The sequence below is a fragment of the Cyprinus carpio genome, chromosome B15, assembly GCF_018340385.1.
Source record: "Cyprinus carpio isolate SPL01 chromosome B15, ASM1834038v1, whole genome shotgun sequence".
NCBI lineage: Eukaryota > Metazoa > Chordata > Actinopteri > Cypriniformes > Cyprinidae > Cyprinus > Cyprinus carpio.
The window spans coordinates 19,309,332-19,326,565 of record NC_056611.1 but is presented as its reverse complement, the minus strand read 5'-3'; the positions used below and the strand labels follow the sequence as shown (position 1 = coordinate 19,326,565).

General features: G+C 40.6%; 1 protein-coding gene across 1 annotated transcript; it reads left to right on the top strand.

Annotated features, from left to right (window-relative positions):
- The first annotated feature begins 2,092 nt into the window (after positions 1 to 2,092).
- On the top strand, positions 2,093 to 15,249 carry LOC109088505 (pre-mRNA-processing-splicing factor 8-like). Its single transcript, XM_042739646.1, is given in 42 exon segments — positions 2,093 to 2,249; positions 2,859 to 2,990; positions 3,079 to 3,247; positions 3,329 to 3,493; positions 3,691 to 3,909; positions 3,986 to 4,198; positions 4,275 to 4,400; positions 4,487 to 4,592; positions 4,681 to 4,871; positions 5,459 to 5,578; positions 5,662 to 5,971; positions 6,054 to 6,188; positions 6,305 to 6,434; positions 6,535 to 6,731; positions 6,829 to 7,035; positions 7,129 to 7,292; positions 7,384 to 7,510; positions 7,613 to 7,805; positions 8,314 to 8,501; positions 8,629 to 8,867; positions 8,973 to 9,119; positions 9,208 to 9,418; positions 9,500 to 9,616; positions 9,709 to 9,956; positions 10,070 to 10,249; positions 10,326 to 10,461; positions 10,575 to 10,744; positions 10,827 to 10,956; positions 11,053 to 11,199; positions 11,382 to 11,542; positions 11,701 to 11,892; positions 12,017 to 12,254; positions 12,348 to 12,476; positions 12,596 to 12,709; positions 12,804 to 12,977; positions 13,084 to 13,277; positions 13,383 to 13,622; positions 13,711 to 13,852; positions 13,935 to 14,075; positions 14,161 to 14,300; positions 14,412 to 14,614; positions 14,715 to 15,249. Coding segments are annotated over 41 exon segments (7,029 nt in total). The 5' UTR covers positions 2,093 to 2,249; positions 2,859 to 2,869; the 3' UTR covers positions 14,870 to 15,249.
- The last annotated feature ends 1,985 nt before the right edge of the window (positions 15,250 to 17,234 follow it).

Below are 17,234 nucleotides of genomic sequence, written 5' to 3'. Positions count from 1 at the left end.
TCATGAGTTAACTCGTGAATAATCGCAACTTAATTGCACATTTTTATCTGTTCTAAATGTACCTTAAATGAATATTTTCCCCATGGTTTCACAGACAAGGCTTAAGCTAGTCCCAGACTAAAATGCATGTTTGAGCTGTCTCAACTGAAAATATCTTGCTCTGACATATCTTAAAACTCATTGTTCTGTGTCAATATGCACACCTGTAACACTTTCTTTTAACGGCATTTTTGTAATGCAAAAATTAATTTATGCAATAAATGTTTATTATTAGTGAAACCAGTTAACAGAGCATGAAGAGTAGACATGTTTTCATAGGTCATAGATGTTTTTCAAAGAACTTGTTCATGTCTATTAGACACATGAAAAAAAAAAAAAAAACAGAAATATAGCTTCCTATTACTTCTCTTTCTTTGCACTGAGCACTTTACACAAACCTGTTTGCATTTTCGCATGACAGGGCAGCTCACTTCTTCTGAACATGCAAAATGTACATTTATTATTTATTTTTACATTTGTTTGCCTCTCTGTGCCAAATACTGTATTTTGATGCAGCTAAATTCTCAAAACTGAAATAGTGACTGAAACGCGACCCATTAAGACTAACCAGCTCTCCCTTCCGAGAAGTTAAATCTACACAAAAATATATAATCGTGCCGTCGTCTGATAAAAATCAAATAGGCTACAGAATAGCTTGAAGACAATAGCTGTGCTGTGATTTCAGCTATACTTATATGTAAAATTAGAGAAGCAAACAAATCAGTGTTTTAACTGAAAGCGCAGCTCCTTTCAGCCGCGCGCTGAACGCAGAGAGAGAAGTGTGCGCGCGCTGGGAAAGAGGGACCTCGCGCTCGTGCGGCAGTCAGCTTTAGATGAATAAATTTTATTTTGCTACAAGCTGGATACACAAGAAGCACGTTCAACTCGGACGCGCAGACGATTGTCGTGCATAAACACCGTAAACAGCAACCGTTCGCGTGTCCGGCGCTTAATGCGCATCTCCTATATTTTTATTAAAAATGTATTAGCAGGGATTAAACGACCAAATTCAATCCCCAACCAATGCATGCATGGTTCTTAATACAAATAGTATTAGCAGGGATTAAACGAGCAGGTTTTAGTCTGATTGAATGGATGCATGGTTCTTGATATCAATATACACAACAGCACCACCTGCTGGGCGCGTTATGTTACGTCTACATTTCTAAAATAATGTATAATGCAAAGAGAATATTGAATTAAATTGTTATTCCATATGATTCCTTACAATTAGATCTTTTAAAATTTATTTTAAACTTCAAAAGCATTAATTTTATGTGGGCCTTTAAATGTAAATGTTTAGGCTTATTAGACCTGTTTATCACTTGTTTCTGTAAAATGCATTTAGAAACTGCATTATTTTATATAACTTTCAAATCAGACTTCAGTACTTTAGAAAGGATATAAACATTTAAAAATTTGGGGGAAGGGATAGTATTTCTGAGAAAAATACTATACCAAGTTACCAGGTTTAGACACAAGTTAAAAAAAAGAATAAAAGAAAGAAAAAAAAAAGAAATACTTTATGAAAAATAGTCCTAAAGTGGTGGAAAATAGCAATAAATTAATTACACAATAATATATCCTGCCTGTGTAACGGTTTATAACACATATAACACATTTTATTTAACAACTCAATATAAAGTGTAATTTCTTATAATTTGTTACACTTGTATAATACATTTTATAAACATCCAACACATTTAATCTGTTTTACCAATTAAGAACTTAAAATTAACTAAAATGGTTTAAATGCAAATTGTATTCTACAATAACTCAATTTGCGACGAGCAAATTCTACTGCACCAAACAGCTTGATTTGCTTTATCTTTCTCTGTTGGTATCTAGTCTCTGTTTATGAACATCGTCTCTCTTTCTCCTGATTTTTTTTTCTCTATTCATTCAAAAAAAAAAACAGTCATGGAACAATATTAAACGGCATACAAATGAAAATAACACGAGTTTCAAAAGGACAAATAATTTTTTTTTTATGTATATCCGTTGTTGCATCCGGAAGTTTGACCCTTCGTATTTCCTTACGTTCGGTGTCGTAAAACACATCATTTCCGTTGAAGCAGAGTCCTCCAGATACGTAATACGTATTCTTGAATCGCAAGACCACATACGCACAACGTGCATGATACGCCATTCTGCTGAGCACGAACCCAGCGCACAACTACATTCACTGGCGAGAAACTGCTTTTAAAACAGTAAGTAATATTGTTCTATGCGAGAACGTGCTGCTTTTTATTTGCCTATTTTAAAATAAGTATCACTGTTTTCTGGATAATGCTTGTATTCGGAAACAGTTAGCTTATTGAATATGTAGTAAGCTAAGCTAACATGCTAACTGCTGCATATAACCATATCATAAATGTGCGACTATATATATATATATATATATATATATATATATATATATATATATATATATATATATATATACTACTTTGATTTTTAAAATATGTAAAAAAATGTATGTTTTACTTAGGGTTTGTACGGTGTCTTTAATGAATAAAAAGTGGTTCGCTAGTTTCGGTACGATAGGAAACAATTCAGGCGCGATAGCCAAGTTAGTCAGTGAAGTTCATTGTTGTGGTTTAGATATATAACTTGTTTGTTCAAATATTAGCATTTTAATTCGGATGTCCTTTTATTTCCAACAGATTTGGCTTTAGATCTCACTTATTCCACGCTGTTGTGGTTCTTTGAATGACCTCGTAGTGGACTGTTCAGTTTTATTATAAACTTCGACATGTTTCAGTTGTCGTGCTTTGCAGTTTGATCTCATATTTTGTGCTTTACTGTTTTTCTTGCAGTACACGCTGCCATGGCAGCTGCATTCCCCTACAGAGGTGTGCCTGGAACAATGCCTCCAGGTGTTCCTCCACCTCCTCCTGCTGTTGCTCCAGTACCGGATTACATGACTGAGGAGAAACTGCAAGAGAAAGGTGTGTTTACATGGTTGATCATGGACTTAGTGTTTGCTTTGTGCACTCTTAATGTTTAGTGATGTGATTTTTATTGTTTTTGCTGTAGCTCGGAAATGGCAGCAGCTTCAGGCCAAACGTTACTCGGAGAAGAGGAAATTTGGCTTTGTGGATGCTCAGAAAGAGGACATGCCACCTGAGCATGTGCGCAAAATCATCAGGGATCACGGTGACATGACGAACAGAAAATTTCGGCATGACAAGAGGGTCTACCTTGGGTAAAAACATTTGTTATTGACTAGGTAACTGATATTTAATGATGTTCATTATTAAAAGTATATGTTGCTTTTTGTTTGCAGAGCCTTGAAATATATGCCCCATGCAGTGCTCAAACTTCTGGAGAACATGCCCATGCCCTGGGAGCAGATCAGAGATGTTCCTGTGCTCTACCACATTACTGGAGCCATTTCCTTTGTTAATGAAATCCCTTGGGTGATTGAGCCGGTGTACATTTCTCAGTGGGGGTAAGTGATGATGGCATGTCTTTCAGAGCAGAGATTGAAACATAGGGCTGCACATTTTGTGAAAAAAATATTTTTTTCTGATAAATGTGATGCCGTTTTGAAAGCTCCAGATTTGCTTCTCTGCAGGGCTGGACAAAAATTGTTTTATATACTTGTATGGCTGCAGTAATTACAAACTTTTTTTTATTTCCCCACAGCACGATGTGGATCATGATGCGTCGTGAGAAGCGAGACAGACGGCACTTTAAGCGCATGCGTTTCCCCCCATTTGATGACGAAGAGCCTCCACTGGATTATGCGGACAACATCCTGGATGTTGAGCCTCTGGAGGCTATCCAGATGGAGCTGGACCCTGAGGAGGACTCCTCTGTGGCAGAATGGTTATATGAGCATCAACCTCTGAAAGATACCACAAAGTGAGTGTTGACAGTTGTAAAAAAAAAATATGGTTTCTTGTTTCTTTTGTTGATGATTTATCTTTTCCTTTCACAGATATGTGAACGGGACCACATACAGACGCTGGCAATTCACTTTACCAATGATGTCTACTCTGTATCGATTGGCTAATCAGTTGCTTACAGACTTGGTGGATAAAAACTACTTCTACTTGTTTGACTTGAAGGCTTTCTTCACCTCTAAAGCGTTGAACATGGCCATTCCAGGGGGACCCAAATTTGAGCCTCTTGTCAGAGACATTAACCTCCAGTATGTACCATGTTCTGAAGCATAACTGACCATTACGTTTTATTTTCTCCAGAAGTCTAACTTGATTTGTTTTTAGGGATGAAGACTGGAATGAGTTCAACGACATCAACAAGATCATCATCAGACAACCAATCAGGACTGAATACAAAATTGCATTCCCTTACCTATACAACAACCTGCCACATCATGTGCACCTCACCTGGTATGACACTTCATCATGCCTACAGTTTTATCATTCTATACAAATTTTCGTTCTGCTGAACTAATGATTTGTGATTGTCCATGCAGGTACCACACACCAAACGTGGTGTTCATCAAGACTGAGGATCCTGATCTGCCCGCCTTCTACTTTGACCCTCTGATCAACCCCATCTCTCATAGGCACTCCGTCAAGGTCAGAAGTTCAACTGTTTAATCAAACTCTGCTTGTAAGTTTCCCGATTTCTTCTCGCATTAATTGCAAGCTTCTATTTTTTCCATAGAGCCAAGAGCCACTGCCAGATGATGATGAGGAGTTTGAACTGCCTGAGTATGTTGAGCCATTCCTAAAGGAGACGCCTCTGTATACTGACAACACTGCCAATGGAATTGCGCTGCTGTGGGCACCTCGTCCATTTAATCTTCGCTCAGGAAGAACCAGACGAGCCATTGATGTGCCTCTCATCAAAAACTGGTTAGTATTGAACAGTATTCTTTATTTGCACACTAAAAGGTGCCGTTCTCAAAGAACACATTCTTACGATCTACTGTGCTGCCTTTGCATTTATCTATGTAAATATGCTCTGGAGGGACGTCTTTGACCATTGCACTCACGTTTTGAATTTTTTGCAGCATTTTTCACACAACTTGGCATTCTAAAAACTTCACTTAAGTTAATCGTTTGATCAAAGTGCATTTCTAGGCCATTTTTTATTTTATTTTTTTTTCAATTCGTTGTCCTGCATCTCATATTTTTAACCTCAAAATAACCTCTATCCACTAATGGATAGAGAGTCGGACTTGTAACCTGAAGGTTATGGGTTCGAGTCTCAGGTCCGGGAAGATTTGTTGGTGGGGGGGGAGTAGATAACCAGCACTCTCTCCACCTTCAATACCATGACTGAGGTGAGACCCTTGATCAAGGCACCGAACCCTCAACTGCTGCCCGGGTCACCATACTTGGCCACACGTCACTTCACTTTTCACTTTCAAATATTAAAAGACCATACAAGAAGACTATAATTTCTGAATAGATGCTCTTGTTTGTCCAAACACCTTTAGGTATCGCGAGCATTGTCCTGCGGGCCAGCCTGTGAAGGTACGTGTGTCTTACCAGAAGCTCCTGAAGTACTACGTGCTGAATGCTCTAAAACACAGACCACCTAAGGCACAGAAAAAGAGGTGAGAATGCTATTCCAGAGCTTGTTGCATTGAAAAATGTTGATGCATTTAATAACGGTTGTATTTCCCTATAATTTCTCTAGATACCTGTTCCGCTCTTTCAAGGCCACCAAATTTTTCCAGTCCACAAAGCTGGATTGGGTAGAAGTCGGTCTCCAGGTGTGCCGTCAGGGCTACAACATGCTGAACCTGCTGATTCACAGAAAGAACCTCAACTACCTTCACTTGGACTACAACTTCAACTTGAAGCCTGTGAAAACCCTCACCACAAAAGAACGTAAGAAGTCCAGATTTGGGAATGCGTTCCACTTGTGCCGTGAGGTTCTGCGTTTGAGCAAGCTTGTGGTGGACAGCCATGTGCAGTACAGACTTGGAAATGTTGACGCTTTCCAGGTATAAAATACCATAATAAATGCAGTTTCTATGTAGCTAATTATCATTTTCTCATTACTAAAGTCTTTTGTTTACCTTGTAGCTGTCAGATGGACTGCAGTACATCTTCGCCCATGTTGGTCAATTGACTGGCATGTACCGCTACAAGTACAAGCTCATGAGGCAGATCAGAATGTGCAAAGATCTGAAGCATCTCATCTATTACCGCTTCAACACAGTGAGTGACACTCAATTCAACCAAATACATAATTTTGTGAAGCAAATAATTTGCCTGTGATTGTGAATTGGTGAATTGATGCTATGCCTTGCATCTAAAGTGAGCTGTTTTTATAGGGCCCAGTCGGAAAAGGTCCAGGCTGTGGGTTCTGGGCTCCAGGATGGAGAGTCTGGCTGTTCTTCATGAGAGGAATCACTCCTCTTCTGGAGCGGTGGCTTGGCAATCTTCTGGCCAGGCAGTTTGAGGGTAAAATGAGCTTTTATAAATATGTAAAAAAAACATGTAGAAAGATGTAGTAACATTTTCAAGGATAACAAATACTAATTCAGTGTGTATTTCTGTTTAGGTCGACACTCCAAGGGTGTTGCAAAGACTGTGACCAAACAGCGTGTGGAATCTCACTTTGATTTGGAGCTGAGAGCTGCTGTGATGCATGACATCCTGGATATGATGCCTGAGGGTATCAAGCAGAACAAGGCCAGAACCATCTTGCAGCATCTCAGCGAGTCATGGAGATGCTGGAAGGCCAACATCCCTTGGAAGGTACATTTTTGTTCAAAGCTTTTTGCTGCCTACCAATGGTATATGATTCAGTTTGGAAGTTTATCATTAAGGGGTTTTTTATGACTTATTTTTTCAGGTTCCTGGGCTTCCAACCCCCATTGAGAACATGATTCTCCGCTACGTGAAGGCCAAAGCTGACTGGTGGACCAACACAGCCCACTACAACCGTGAGAGAATCAGAAGAGGAGCCACTGTGGATAAGACTGTGTGCAAGAAGAACCTGGGACGTCTCACTCGACTCTATCTAAAGGCGGAGCAGGAGAGACAGCACAATTACCTGAAGGTACATTTTTTTGGGTAACATAAAATGTCTTTGAACAGGCTGCTGTTACTGATAAAGAACACTAAGAGTGATGTTTTTTTTTTTATCTTATAGGATGGCCCTTACATCACAGCTGAGGAGGCCGTGGCCATCTACACCACCACAGTGCACTGGTTGGAGAGTCGTCGTTTCTCTCCGATCCCCTTCCCTCCTCTGTCTTACAAACATGACACTAAGCTGCTCATCCTGGCTTTGGAGAGACTCAAGGAGGCTTACAGGTCAGGCCAGTCCCATTAAAGCAAGCTGAGTGGATGCACTGGTTTTGTCTAGATGTTTGCATCTTTTCTGACTTTGCTTTCTTTTATCTAGTGTGAAGTCAAGGCTGAACCAGTCACAGCGTGAGGAGTTGGGTCTGATTGAGCAGGCCTATGACAACCCTCATGAGGCTCTGTCCAGAATCAAACGTCACCTCCTCACTCAGAGAGCCTTCAAAGAGGTTTGTGCACATTCATTTTAGCATACTTCGTATTACAACTAGAGTTCTCCTAGCCCATTACTGGTCCTAGCTTGCGTCTAAAGTGGTTCTTTTTCTCTGCAGGTGGGCATTGAGTTTATGGACCTTTACAGTCACTTGGTGCCGGTTTATGATGTTGAGCCTCTGGAAAAGATTACCGACGCATACCTGGATCAGTACCTCTGGTACGAAGCAGACAAGCGCAGACTTTTTCCACCCTGGATTAAACCAGCTGATACAGAGCCACCTCCACTGCTGGTGTACAAATGGTGCCAAGGTGAGAGAGATTTTTGATGGGTGATATCTATGAAGGGTGATATCCAGGGTGGCCAATATAAAGCTGAAATGCATACAAGGCTATAATAAGAGTATTACAGTGTTGTAGTGTTGTCAAAAGTACCCACTTTGGTACCAGTCATTACTGAAATGTAAAAAATGGGAGTGTTTTAAAGCTGCATCTATCAGAGAATCTGTCTATGAGCAGATATATTAGGGATCCGCTGATAGACGTGGCTTTCAAATGCTCCCGTGTGTATCCGAGTAAGCCATCAATGAAGAGCGTGAAGCGATGATCATTGTAGCCAATTACAGACATAACTGTTGAGTGCATGAACACCATGGCCAATCATAGGTGTTTAAGAATCCGCTCAACAGCACTCAGTGTTTTTGGAAATGCTGGTATCGTCACATTTTTTACATTTCAGTACCGACTGTTACCAAAGTTGGTACTTTTGACAACATTACACTGTCCCATTATATTGCTAATTTCTAATTATGTCTTCTAGGAATCAACAACCTGCAGGATGTGTGGGAGACGGCAGAAGGCGAATGCAATGTCATGCTGGAGTCTCGCTATGAAAAGATGTATGAGAAGATTGACTTGACACTGCTGAACAGGCTTCTACGTCTCATTGTTGATCACAACATTGCCGATTACATGACGGCCAAAAACAACGTTGTCATTAACTATAAGGTCTGTTTATTGCATGTATAATACAGTTTGAAAAATTTATATTTCTCTCAATGCTTTTGAGAAGTCATATTAAAACTTTTCTTTCATTGCTCTGTTTGATTTAGATATCTGTATTTTCTCTTAACAGGACATGAACCACACAAACTCGTATGGTATCATCCGCGGCCTGCAGTTTGCTTCTTTTATTGTGCAGTACTATGGGCTGGTGATGGACCTGCTGGTGCTGGGTCTGCACAGAGCCAGTGAGATGGCTGGACCTCCTCAGATGCCCAATGACTTCCTTAGCTTCCAGGACACGGCCACTGAGAGTGCCCATCCTATACGTCTATATTGCAGATACATAGACCGCATTCACATCTTTTTCAGGTTAGTAGTGCAGATAAAATAAGTCTTCCTGTTGTGAAGTATTGAGATTTATTTCCAAACGTTGCTGTTGTACAAGTTTTATGAACTTGTTTTTGCTATGTATAGGTTCTCTGCTGATGAGGCGAGAGATCTGATCCAGAGATACTTGACCGAGCACCCAGACCCCAACAATGAGAACATTGTTGGCTACAACAATAAGAAATGCTGGCCCCGAGATGCTAGGATGAGACTGATGAAACATGATGTGAACTTGTAAGTGCTCTAGACTTTTGTCTTTCTGAACCTCTTAATGAAGAGAAAAATGCATATGGAATGAATGATTTTCTTACTATCACAACAGGGGCCGTGCTGTGTTTTGGGACATCAAGAATCGCCTGCCTCGTTCTGTGACTACAATTCAGTGGGAGAACAGCTTTGTGTCTGTGTATAGCAAAGACAACCCCAACCTACTCTTCAACATGTGTGGCTTTGAATGTCGTATCCTCCCCAAGTGCCGCACTAGTTATGAGGAGTTTACGCACAAAGATGGAGTGTGGAATTTGCAGAATGAGGTAAGCAGAATAACAAACAACTGAAAAAATAACTGTTGGCACGTCAGAAAGGATGGTGGATAATTGTGTGTTGATTTTTAGGTAACAAAAGAAAGGACAGCACAGTGTTTCCTGCGTGTAGATGATGAGTCCATGCAGAGGTTCCACAACAGAGTGCGACAGATTCTGATGGCTTCTGGGTCCACCACCTTCACCAAGGTATGAGCCCTGAACCTTAGCATCAAAACAGCCACAGCAAACTTGTATTTCCCATTTTACACATGGTTTTTACATAATGTTGCTCTTCTCAGATTGTGAACAAGTGGAACACTGCTCTGATTGGTCTGATGACATACTTCCGTGAAGCTGTGGTCAACACTCAAGAGCTTTTAGACCTGCTGGTGAAGTGCGAGAATAAGATCCAAACCCGTATCAAGATTGGATTGAACTCCAAAATGCCTAGTCGTTTCCCTCCTGTGGTGTTTTACACTCCTAAGGAGTTGGGAGGACTTGGAATGCTTTCCATGGGACACGTACTGATTCCACAGTCTGACCTTAGGTAAGTTGTTTGCATTTTTTTTATTACTTTTTCTTGTATTACCAACCTCATGGAAATTAATAAGTATCCACAGATGCAGGCGATTGATTTGAAGTTCTTCTGTGTTTGCTCAGGTGGTCCAAACAGACTGATGTGGGCATCACTCACTTCCGCTCCGGTATGAGTCATGAGGAGGATCAGCTGATTCCTAATCTCTACCGCTACATCCAGCCATGGGAGAGTGAGTTCATTGACTCCCAGAGAGTTTGGGCTGAATACGCCCTCAAACGACAAGAGGCCATTGCTCAGAACAGGTACTGTCCTCTTAACCAAACCTAGTTGTTAAGTTAATGGGTTCATTCTTATTTAAATGAGTTTGATACTCTTCAGACGTTTGACACTGGAGGATCTGGAGGACTCCTGGGACAGGGGTATTCCACGTATCAACACACTCTTCCAGAAGGACAGACACACTCTGGCTTATGACAAGGGCTGGAGAGTAAGAACAGACTTCAAGCAGTACCAGGTAAAAGTCGTTCCTTCTGGGAAACATGAATTGCATGTTGAAAGCAGTACCAGACATCGCTTAGACTTATTTTGGTTGTTTTTTTAAATAAAGGTTTTTGATTGTGTTTTCAGGTGTTGAAGCAAAATCCATTCTGGTGGACTCATCAGAGACATGATGGGAAATTGTGGAATTTAAACAACTACCGTACCGACATGATCCAGGCACTTGGAGGCGTGGAAGGCATTCTTGAGCATACGCTTTTCAAGGGAACCTACTTCCCCACCTGGGAGGGTCTCTTTTGGTAGGACCTATATCCAGTATAGATAACTTAATTTTTTGATGATGTTTAAGATTCAATAACTCAACATTTTGATCCCTTACAGGGAGAAGGCCAGTGGTTTCGAAGAGTCCATGAAATGGAAGAAACTCACCAATGCTCAGAGATCTGGTCTGAACCAGATTCCTAATCGACGATTCACCTTGTGGTGGTCTCCTACAATCAACAGAGCCAATGTATGTCTATGAAACGTTGTTGCAATTAGACAGAGCATTTTTTTCCTCACCCCTCTGTTTTTTTGAGACTCACTCATTCTTTTGATTCTCTCATAGGTATATGTGGGTTTCCAAGTGCAGTTGGACCTCACTGGAATCTTCATGCATGGTAAAATCCCAACTCTCAAGATCTCTCTGATCCAGATCTTCAGAGCTCACTTGTGGCAAAAGATTCATGAGAGCGTTGTCATGGATCTCTGTCAGGTAAAAAGATGTGCTTCCTTTAAATGGGTCAGGATATTATGCATTGAATAAAACTCATGCTTATTTAACAAGACTGTTCTATATAAACTGTTTGTGTGGTTTCACACTTTAAGATGAACTGTAACTAACAATTGGCTTATTTAGAAGAGTGCCATCAGTAAACGTTTGTTTGCTCTGTGTAGGTGTTTGACCAAGAGCTGGATGCTTTGGAGATCGAGACTGTCCAGAAAGAGACAATCCATCCCAGGAAGTCTTACAAAATGAATTCCTCTTGTGCTGACATTCTGTTGTTTGCCTCCTACAAGTGGAACGTCTCTCGCCCCTCACTTCTAGCAGACTCCAAGTATGTCTGATTGATATTAATGAATACATTGACTTCTAATATATCAGAAGGAAGATGAAAGCATGTCACACATAATGCACACATGTAAAATCCATATTGAAAATGTCACAGTCGTATTGTGTTGTATGCCTAAGCTTTTTTTATGATTCTTTCTATAGGGATGTTATGGACAGCACCACCACACAGAAGTACTGGATTGACATTCAGCTCAGATGGGGTGACTACGACTCCCATGACATTGAGCGATATGCCAGGGCCAAGTTCTTGGACTACACCACTGACAACATGAGTATTTACCCATCACCCACTGGAGTCCTGATTGCCATTGATCTGGCCTACAACCTTCACAGGTCACTATTTTATAGCATATTGTGTAGGCGATTTATATCACAGTCAAGTACAACTTGGTTACACGTCCCAAAAACAGCGACAGAGCAGCAAGTATTTATGATTTGCTTCATTCTCTCTCTACAGTGCTTATGGTAACTGGTTCCCTGGGGGCAAGCCCCTGATCCAGCAGGCCATGGCGAAGATTATGAAGGCCAACCCGGCTCTGTATGTGCTGAGAGAGCGAATCCGCAAGGGTCTGCAACTCTACTCTTCAGAGCCCACTGAGCCTTACCTGTCTTCCCAGAATTACGGAGAACTCTTCTCCAACCAGATCATCTGGTTTGTGGATGACACCAATGTGTATAGAGTCACCATCCACAAGGCAAGTGAATTTAACATTGTTCCTTTTGGTGTTCATATTGTTTTCTCTATACGTTGTGTGCCAGATATTTTAATCATCCATTTCCTGTTTTAGACCTTTGAGGGTAACTTGACCACAAAACCAATCAATGGAGCCATTTTCATCTTCAACCCCAGAACTGGACAGCTTTTCCTGAAAATCATTCACACATCTGTATGGGCAGGACAAAAGCGTCTTGGACAGGTACGTCTGTCACTCTGTGCTCTGTATTTTGTCTCAATGAGGTTACTGTGGTCTGCACAACGCAATCACTCATGTGGCTCCGTTTACTGAGTTATACATTTTCATTTGTGTGTTTGTAGCTGGCTAAGTGGAAAACTGCTGAAGAAGTGGCCGCCCTGATCCGATCGCTGCCTGTTGAAGAGCAGCCCAAGCAGATTATTGTGACCAGGAAGGGCATGTTGGATCCTCTTGAGGTTAGAAATGCCCATTAAACTGTTAAAGGCAAAGTAGCTGTGTTATAGCACTGGAAAGTTATTTAAGATGTTAACCGCTGTCTGTTTTCCTCAGGTGCACTTGCTGGACTTCCCCAACATTGTAATCAAGGGCTCTGAGCTCCAGCTGCCCTTCCAGGCCTGTCTGAAAGTGGAGAAGTTTGGAGACCTCATTCTGAAGGCCACAGAGCCTCAGATGGTTCTGTTCAATCTGTATGATGACTGGCTAAAGACCATCTCCTCTTACACTGTAAATCTAGCTCTTATACTATAATTTTGACCTGCTGATATTATTATTAGCTTCTGACACTGGTCATTACTACGATGTCTAAAGCTAGTATGCTTTTGTTGCCTAGGCATTCTCTCGTTTGATCTTAATCCTGAGAGCACTTCACGTCAACAAACTGTAAGACAGGGGCTGTTATGTGAACAATAAAACCACAAACACTCATACAAACAACATCTGGCCCACACTGACTGATGAAGAGTGGATCAAAGTGGAAGTGCAACTCAAAGATCTCATCCTGGCTGACTATGGCAAGAAGAACAAGTGAGTACTAGATGATAAACGCTGACTTCTGAGTGCATATGGAAAATGCGTATAGATGTGAAATGGTCCTCTTGTCAGATATTAATTTTGTTTACTTCTCCACAGTGTGAATGTGGCATCTTTGACGCAGTCTGAAATCAGGGACATCATCCTGGGTATGGAGATCTCCGCTCCATCCCAGCAGAGACAGCAGATCGCTGAGATCGAGAAGCAGACCAAGGAGCAGTCTCAGCTAACAGCCACACAAACTCGCACTGTCAACAAACACGGAGATGAGATTATCACCTCCACCACCAGCAACTATGAGACGCAGACCTTCTCTTCCAAAACTGAATGGAGAGTTAGGTGTGGAAAGTTTTCCGTCACTCATAGTCTTTATAGTTTTTGAAACACAGCTAGACTTTGTTTTTAAACACACTTCCTAATCTCACAGGGCGATCTCTGCTGCCAACTTGCACTTACGTACTAACCACATCTACGTGTCATCGGATGACATTAAAGAAACTGGCTACACTTACATCCTCCCCAAGAATGTTCTGAAAAAGTTCATCTGCATCTCGGATCTGCGTGCTCAGGTTAGAATAACTGGCTTCTTAACATGTTTTCTCTTGTGAATCCTCTTCATTAGTAGTATTCTAAACCTGAATTTTCCTGTAGATTGCAGGTTATCTGTATGGAACCAGCCCTCCAGATAACCCTCAGGTAAAGGAAATCCGCTGCATTGTGATGGTGCCACAGTGGGGTACGCATCAGACCGTTCACCTGCCCAACCAGCTGCCACAACACGAGTACTTGAAGGTCAGCAGTTTACACGCATGCCTATGTCTGTAGTTTTATCAACCCAGTTATAGCAATCCAACTGAACTCCTCTTGAATTTCATAGGAAATGGAGCCTCTTGGATGGATCCATACACAGCCCAATGAATCGCCCCAGCTCTCTCCTCAGGATGTAACCACCCATGCAAAGGTCATGGCTGACAACCCATCCTGGGATGGCGAGAAGACCATCATTATTACTTGCAGGTACAGTTATAGTACACTAATGCACTGTGGCTGCATTCTTAACATCCCCGAGTGTAATGATTGGCCAGTGTCATGTTTTCAATGTTGCATTTTTGGGTTTTTCTTATCTAGTTTCACCCCTGGTTCCTGCACGCTGACAGCCTACAAGCTTACTCCCAGTGGATATGAGTGGGGTAGACAAAACACAGATAAGGGAAATAACCCCAAAGGTTACTTGCCCTCTCACTATGAAAGAGTCCAAATGCTTTTGTCTGACCGTTTCCTTGGCTTCTTCATGGTGCCTGGCCAAGTCTCCTGGAACTACAACTTCATGGGTTAGTATATAATTTAAATTATACATTTTGGTGGTTTTTCACCTTTTGTAAATTGCAGATACAACATTGTGCTTTTCTAACCTCTCCCTTTTCATTCTAGGTGTTCGCCATGATCCCAACATGAAATATGACCTACAGTTGGCCAACCCGAAAGAGTTCTACCATGAAGTTCACAGGCCATCTCACTTCCTCAACTTTGCTTCTCTGCAGGAGGGTGAAATCTACAATGCTGATCGTGAAGATATGTATGCATAGTAGTACAAACTGTGACTATATAAAGTAAATACACCCAACAGGCTAAAGCAATGTTTTTGTAATGTTTTGTCACCAAGACTCACTCTATACTGTTGCAGTAATGTAAATGCTTAGAAACTCAAAGCATGCCATCTGTTTATTGCTTTATCATAATTCCCTGGCATTGAGTTGATCATGCTCATTGCTGAAAGCACATTTTGTGCTTTCTTTCTGAATGAATTCTCATCTAAAAATATCTGTACCCTTTTTCGTAATTGTTTGTAGTACATTTTGTTTTTTATAAATCCAGAATAATTGGTCTGTACCGTTTAGCTATGTTGTGCATCTGTTTATGTACACTGTAGTTTGGGTTTAAATAAAGATTGCAACTTTTATAAGAATTTGAGCTTGATCCCATTGTCATTTCTGTTGATTTCATGGATTAAATCATTAGTTTGTCCACTGAAGGAACATTAGCTGTTCTATCTAAAGAGCAAGGACACTGTATGCCTTCAGAGCAAACAAATCTGCATGCATATGTTACAGTCCACTGAGCAGCTAAGCCCTAAACATATGGCAAGTTGTTTTCACATTTATTCCTTAAAGAGTGTCTAATTGGATAAATTCATTAAAATGGCAATGCATTGTGACTAATGCTTGATGCACAAAACCACTGTCAGCAAAAACATCGGGTTCTGGTCACGGTACTGTCGTGATTGCTTGTTAAAGTCTGATACAGAAAAGAAAAAATTGTTGAATAAAGATTTTTTGTGCATAAAGTGTTCTCATAGCTTTATAAAATTAAGGTTGAACCAGTGATGTCACATGGGCTGTTTGAATGATGTTATTGCTACCTTTCTGGGCCTTGAATGTGGTAGTTGCATTGCTGTCTTTGCAGGTTCAGAAAGCTCTTGGATTGCATCAAAAATATCTTAATTTGTAGGGGTGTGAACCTACACTGGTCTTGTGGTTTGGTTCGATTATGATTGTCATCGATTCGGTTCAATTTGATATCACAATGCATTGACAATGCACTGCATACTCAATTTTCAATTTTACTTAACACATATACAATTTTGTCAATAAATACAAGCAGTCAGATATATGAACTGACATGTTAAGTTAGTGGTATTACCCCCTGCATATTTTATCGTTAGTGACATGATTTACACACCGCGTGTCTTCTCTAGGTCGTGCTTGAAATTCGAAAGCATAAGGATCTGTCTGCTCTCTTGTCGCTCTTGCAGTACTTGATGTCATACACTGATCATTCTACGCAGCGGCACTTCAAGCCAAATCCACCTAATGTATGCTACCGTGACAAAGCATGTATGCGACAAATGACGTCAGAAAAGCCACAGTACGTTATAATTGGTTATGGTCCATTACAGAACCAATACTGAACTGTCCTCGTCTGCATCGCATGGCATCATAGAAACGAAGGTCCTACGGGTTTGGAACGACATGAGGGTGAGTAATAAATGATAGAATTTTTGAGTGAACTTTTCCTTTTATGTGCTTTGAGATCCATAAATGCAGTGCCACTGATGACAGAAAATAACAAAGTACGTTTTCTTTATTGCCATTATCTAGCAGCTCTGTTTCTGTTGGATTATCTGAATGGAGTTTTGCTTCTGATTCCTATGACCTTGTAAACATGCACAGGAGAGCAATAACGGCTGCCATGATTTCACAGTAAAAACTTCTTAAATATTTTTCCAGTCACCTAGAAGCAGATCAGTATAAATTGGCCATGTAGACAGTAGCATGTGTCCAAATTCTTGCAAGTTAACTTATTTTTTTTAGTATCTCACTACTAGTGAAGATTTTTATTTTTACTATGAAAGTAGTACTGATTAGTTGTCTTTATTATACATTACATATGACATTACAAAAATCAGTTGTACCTAAAGTAAAATAAGAAATTTCACTGGTAATAATAAGGATATAGTGTCACAGAGAGATACTAGATGTTAAACTACTAGTATTTAAAGGGTTACTCCACCGCAAAATGAAAATATTGTCATTAATCACTTACCCCCATGTCGTTCCAAACGCGTAAAAGCTTTGTTTGCCTTCGGAACACAATTTAAGATATTTTGGATGAAAACCGATAGGCTCGAGACTTTCCCATAGACTGCCAAATAAATAACAGTGTCAAGGTCAAGGACAGTATGAAAAGCACCGTCAGAATAGTCCATAATACTTTTTGTACACAAAGAAAACAAAAATACCGACTTTATTCAACAATTCCTCTCCTTTGTCTCTCCGTACATCACTTTGGTACCATTTTGGACAACCCTATCTCTCCAAATCTTCGCAGCACCATTTTGGTAATTCTGAGCAGTATGCAGGTGGCATATGTTCTTCTGTGTCAGCCGCGTTG